Source organism: Micromesistius poutassou (assembly GCF_964030765.1).
Source record: "Micromesistius poutassou genome assembly, contig: SCAFFOLD_5449, whole genome shotgun sequence".
Lineage (NCBI taxonomy): Eukaryota > Metazoa > Chordata > Actinopteri > Gadiformes > Gadidae > Micromesistius > Micromesistius poutassou.
In genome coordinates this window covers 10,001-16,054 of record NW_028179571.1, presented here as the reverse complement: position 1 = coordinate 16,054, position 6,054 = coordinate 10,001, and the positions used below count along the sequence as shown (strand labels likewise).

General features: G+C 53.1%; 1 protein-coding gene across 1 annotated transcript in view; it reads right to left on the bottom strand.

Annotated features, from left to right (window-relative positions):
- Nucleotides 1-90: 90 nt before the first annotated feature.
- Nucleotides 91-6,054, bottom strand: part of LOC311372704 (myosin-7B-like) — a gene marked incomplete at its 3' end in the record, with an annotated part of 12,991 nt that continues 7,027 nt past the window's right edge. Inside the window, exons 15-21 of the mRNA XM_084489666.1 lie at nt 5,545-5,632; nt 4,934-5,051; nt 4,671-4,794; nt 3,627-3,763; nt 1,319-1,574; nt 563-805; nt 91-267 (exon numbers count right to left, since the gene is read on the bottom strand). Of these exons, the coding sequence (XP_084345792.1) occupies nt 91-267; nt 563-805; nt 1,319-1,574; nt 3,627-3,763; nt 4,671-4,794; nt 4,934-5,051; nt 5,545-5,632 (1,143 nt within the window). The remainder of the gene's footprint in view (nt 268-562; nt 806-1,318; nt 1,575-3,626; nt 3,764-4,670; nt 4,795-4,933; nt 5,052-5,544; nt 5,633-6,054) is intronic.

Sequence of the window (6,054 nt, the reverse complement as noted above, 5' to 3'; positions counted from 1 at the left end):
ATTGCTGTGCCATGGAAACCCGTTTTGAGGTGACCGGTGTGTGCGCGGGACGCCGGACGTGGACGTTCAGTTCAGTTCAGGCCGACTCACGTCTCCCACCAGCTGCTCCAGCTTGGCCTTGCTCTTGGTCAGGGAGTTGACCTTGTCCTCCTCGGCCTGCAGGTCGTCCAGGGTCTGCTGCTGGGCCTCCTGCAGGGCCTTCTTCTCCTTGGTCAGCCTCACGATGGTGTCTTCCAGGACCGCCATCTCCTCCATGAGGTTCTTCACCTGGTGGGGGGGGGGGGGGGGGGAACACGCAGTGAGAGGATCAGGAGGGACCGCTAGGGGTGGGGGGGGTTCAGTGATCAATATCACTATTCTGTCCTGTGCACTGTTTTGTTCCAATGTGACTTTAGTCCAGGTTATTGAGGCGCATGTAGGGGCTTTAGGGCCTCTTTCTCAAGGGGACGCCTACAACAGGGGGACACTGGGGTTCAAACCAAGAACCTTTCGGCCTGGCTGCGGCCGTCCTTTCCCCGTGACCCCCCCCCCCCCGAAAGAAGCCACCCCTCCTCATCCTCACCTTGTTCTCCGTGGCGTGCTTCTCCCGCTCCACCTTGACCAGGCTGAGCTCCAGGTCGTCCAGGTCCTTCTTCAGCTCGGCGCTCTCGTCCTCCAGCTTCCTCTTCTTGGCGAGCACGTTGGCGCCCGTCTCCTCCTCCTCCTCCAGCCGCTCCAGCAGCTCCTTCTGCCGCGCCTCCAGCTGGACCTTGGTCTTGATCAGCAGGTCGCAGCGCTCCTCCGCGTCCGCCAGGTTGTCCTGCTCCTGGAACGACCAATCAGAGGAGGAGGAGGAGGAGGAGAGGAGGGGAGGGGGGCGGGGGGGGGGGATTCATGAGAGTTTGCTTTTGATTGGCAGCTACGTACGAGGAGTGTGCCCAAAGTGACGGTTTTGGATTGAGTGTGTTAACATTTCACAATAATAAAGGTGAACTTTATTAACCCCAGACGGTTGATAAGGGTGTCAAAGCTGAAACGACTGGACAGTAATAATAACAACAAAAATATATACGGTGTAAAAACATTAAACAGCATTAGATACGGTACAATACATCTATAAAAAACAACAACAACGAGTGGAATAAATGTTGGACGTCCAGCGCTATTAAGGGCTGTCGAAGGTTTTGCTTTGAGAGGCAGCAGGGGCCAAAGGAATGTCTGCAAGCCGACACCACGTCATCAATCTATTGGTCTGTTACTCTAAGGGGGGGGCCACCTCGGGGGCCGCCGGGGGTGAAGGAGTGAGTGTCTAAATGCCTGAGAGGACTCCTCTTCTTACCGCCTGCAGCTGCAGAGACAGGTCGTTCTTGTCCTGGGTCAGGCTGACCTGCCGCTCCTCCACGTCTCTCCTCTTGGCCTCCGATTTGTCCAGGGCCTCCTTGAGACGGCTCATCTCCTCCTTCAGCGCCGCCAGCTCCTTCTCGGTGGCGGCGCTCCTCAGCAGGGGCTTGATCTTGAAGAAGAGCTTCATCCAGGGCCAGTTCTTCACGGCGTTGAACGCTCGGATGTTCCACTGGATTATCCCCAGGGCCTCCCTGGAGGAGGGGGAGGAGGAGGAGGAGGAGGAGGAGGAGGAGGATGTATCATCATAGCAAAGAAACCCTTGCAATCGGCGCCGTGTTTGAATGTCTACACAATGGGGTTTACATACTGGAGATTTACTCAATGCTGTACGCATTTCATTCGATGAGGATTCCTAACCACTGTGGCTGCTTACAGTGCTTTAGAAAAAAAAACGCCCTCACCTCAGATTCACTTGTGAAGGTGAGGGCATAAAGTTCATCCAGTGTTGTGCATGAACTAGTTCAAAAGAACTAGTTCATTGAACAAGTTCATTTTTCTATTAACTTTGAACTGAACGTAACATATTTTTAACTAAAGAACTTGAACTAGTTCAGATTTTGTGACATTCTGAATTGATGCTTAGGCCCAGATGACATGTTTATTAAATAGAGTTACTGCCTTGAAACATGAAACAGGTGTACAAATAATATCCACAACAACCTGAGATTGTAGTGATGGGCAGCAGGTAATGGAGAGGATTCATTTTAAAAGATAAGCACAGAATACTCACTCCAACAGTTTTTCTTCGGTTTCTAAAAAAAACTGAACTGGTGAACTATGAACGTCAATTTATTCATTTTCTTTTGCATGAACTGAACTTTGAACTAGTTCACGTGAAGTGTGAACTCCACACAACACTTCAGAGTTCATCACAAGGACTCATCATCCTACTGCTACTACTACTAGTGGGACCTGCTCGTGTATGGAAAACCACGGTCGGTCAACCACGTCAGTGTGTGTGTGTGTGTGTACAAGTACACGAAGGAGACGGAACAAACCGGCCCGGCGTAGAGGTGTTCAGGAGGTGTCAAGATCAGGGTTGGGACACGGGGAGGAGAGGGGGGGACGGGACGGGGGGGGGGGGGGGGGGGGGGAGTTCCGTGCGGTGAATCGCGTGGCGTTTCTGACATGACTAGGGGTCGACGGGGGCCTCAAAGCAAAGGTGAGGGCCTCAGTGTTTATTTAGGACCCCCAGCGCCACCTGTCAGGCCTAGCCCGGGGGTCTAATCCTTTGTTGCGCGCCATACATCCCACCAATGCGCTCCCTCCGAGGCGCAGGCGCCAGGACAAAGGGGGGGCCCGGGACGGACGGACGGACGGACGGACGGCCGCCGCCGCCGCCGCCGGCAGCATATTTTTAGGGCCGGCAGCTGCCGTGTCCTGACACATGTCGCCACCTGGCTCTGAGGACACCGCCGGCATTGTTTTTCACGCCGAGAGGGCGAGCGATGAGAGAGAGGAGGTGAGGGTGAGAGAGAGGAGGGGGGGGGGTGGGGAGAGGAGGGGGTGAGGAGGGGGGGAGACGACCGACGACCGACAAGGCACCGCGGCCCTTGCGACCAAAGGGGGCCCACACGCATGCCACAGCGGAACCATTAAAGGGCCGAGCGCACGCCACACACACGCCGACAACACGGCTCCGCCGCATGCCGCGCATTCCGCCCGCCGGGCAGGGGGGGGGAGGGGGGGAGGGAGAGGGAGGGGGGGGGCTGGGGGGGCGTGAAGGTGTATTGTATGACGGCCGCGAACCGATCGTGTTGCTATTGAACCTGTCACGAGACCGCCACCGGCGGGGTGGCTAGTTCATTTGCATTGCTGGCGTGTTTCTCCTCCTCCCCCCGAGGTATCACGCAGTGCGGGGGTCGGGAGGGGGTCGGGTGGGGGGGATATTTCTACGGCGTTCCCATACGGCAGGGGGATTACCGAGCAGTGCCAGTGCCCCCCCCCCCACCCCCACCCCCCGCCGTCTCCTTTTACGACCAGCGCCGCGGGTTGGTGTCGTACAATGTATCAGACGCTGTCTGATCCGATGGGGACATGCTTTGATCCGGAGAGCCTTGCGCCGTGCGGTGAGTGTGTGTGTGTGTGTGTGTGTGTGTGTCCCACACATGGGTGGGGGACACACACACACACACGCAACGAGGAATCAAACACCGGGAGGCTTACGGTGCCCAAAGCCCCCCCCCCCCGGGTCTAACCGTTTCAGATGCAACATTTTAAAAAGGAAGCGTGTGTTCTCTCACTTCTTCTCGAACATCTTCTGCAGCTCCGTCATCATCACGCGGCGGCGGCCGGCGGCCTGCAGCAGGGTGAGGATCTTGGCCAGACGCTCGTCCCTCAGCTCCTCCAGGATGCCCAGAAGCCCGGCTTTGAAGAACACCTGGGGGGGGGGGGGGGGGGGACACACACGCACACACACACACACGCGCGGGGGGGGAGGGACCAGTCAGATAAAGGAACCGAAAGGATTCTGGGTTTGATTGAGTCATTGTCCGCAGTTAAACTGTAAAGCGTAAAGCTTCGGCAGGGTGGAGAACTCTCAACCTGATCCTTAGTTTAATATATGGATCTAGAGTTCTCTTTGAGGAGCTTAGGGGCAAAGGCCTCTGCTGGATGGAATAAGCAGAATAGCGTTTGGATAAAGCTTCAACCTTTTCCGCCAGGCTGTGGTCACATACTTGGCAGTATGAATGACACGGGCTCCTCATGGCACATGATTATATCCAGACAGTACTCAAAGTGCCTGAATGAGCCTATCTATATTTATTGGTTAACATTTTCAAAGGCGGGTGACCCCTTACTCAGCGAGAAAGAGAGGCTTGGCATTGTTGTTTTGGACTGTAAAATAATATCAAAAGCTACAAATACACGTTGGACTCCTTTCAAGACTCATTTGACCAAAGCCTGTTCCCTCTAATTTTACGACGAAGTGAAGTACGCATGTGAAAATGTTGCCTTTAGGCATCACATGGCTCAGAGGTCACTTTTATTTACAGCTCGGGTATTGCAGGTATGCAGGAATCTGTTTATATTTAGGCTCAAAATCTGCCAACTTAACCTTTAACCAATGTGGCACTGAAGCAACACAGGGGGGTCGGGGTCACGTGGGACAGTTAAAAAAGGAAGTTTGGAGTTTAAAACAAAGTCTGCCTCATTCACCAATAGGTCAATAGGCCTCTTTATTTAGCCCGGATCCATTGCAAACCTGCCATAACACCACCCAGTGGAGCTGAACAACGACGCCACCCATAGAGTCACTGCGTCAAACGAACGTGGAGGCTACATACCTTGGTGTGACCGAATCTATACTGGTTGTGGTCCACATCCAAGCTGGCCAGGAGCTTCTCAGAGGCTTTCCTGCTGTCCACAAACTTGTCATCCGGGATGGCTTGTGGGTTCAGGATGCGGTATCTGTTGTTCGTGACGTAACGGAGAACCTTCTTTTATATGACGTGACTGAAGTGACGTCACTGCGTTCACATAACGTGAGAAAGGTGCTCGTAGGTGTAAACCAGAGGTGGCGGCGGGGGAGCAGGGGGGCCCGTCTCACCGTTGCTTGAAGTCGGCGTAGACGATGCGGTTGGGGAAGCCCTTCCTGCAGATCCTGATGCCCTCCAGTACGCCGTTGCAGCGCAGCTGGTGCAGAACCAGGAAGGAGTCCATGATCCCTGTAGGTACAGGATGTCTTACATCAGCCCTACGCCAGCTAGTTTAAGGCCCCGTCCCAATACCAATACTCCCCTAACCCTAGATTTTTGCCCTAACCCTAGATTTTGCGCGTTCTCGTGTAGGGGTAGGGTGTCCCAATACTGTAGGGAGCTAAGGGGGGGGAGTGCTATTTTGCCCTCATAATCAACCCTCAAAACGTAGTGAGGTCTGATGCAGGCTTAAAACGAAGTGGAAGATTTACTGTTGAGGGCACTCCAAACCAAGTGGAAGTTTTAAGGGGGGAGAAATGGGACAGGGCCTTACTGCCTGGTTAATACACTTCTTTGGGTTTCTATTCTAATTGGTTCATTGGTTGGCTGGTTTATTGGAATAGGTCCTGGTGGTATTGACTACGCTGGTGATTGACGATAACTTTGTCAACTAGTACGAAAAGTGCGTAACTACAGCCCCCATGCTGTGATCTGAACCCTGCGGCAGTGGTGAGAGTCGTACCGGGAGTCTTGGACTCATTGGGGATGATGCAGCGCACAAAGTGGGGCTGGGTGCTGCGGAGGTTGGTCATCAGCTTGTTCAGGTTCTCCTGTGGAACCGAGAACACGACGACGCCAATGAGACGTGAACAGGTCATTCATCCTCCGGTCAGCTTTCTACGACTCGCCACACCTTAACCTTGTCATATCGCTCTCTCTTAAGGCAAGGCAACTTTATTTATAACGCACTTTTCATACACAAGGCAGACTCAAAGTGCTTCACGTATAAACATTGTCATACAATAAAATAAAATAATAGATAAGTAAAATAGATAGAAAATAAAGGCAAAGTTTAAAAAAACATTTTAGAAACATTTTAGAAAGGCAAAGTAAAAAAAAAAAAATGCATTTTAGAAAGTGAGAAAATAAAGGCAAAGTTAGTAACTTTGCCTTAACATGAGATGTACTGTGGGTTTACCTCACACGGTTTCCATAATGTAGACGCAGAGGGGAGCCAGCACAGACTTAAAGT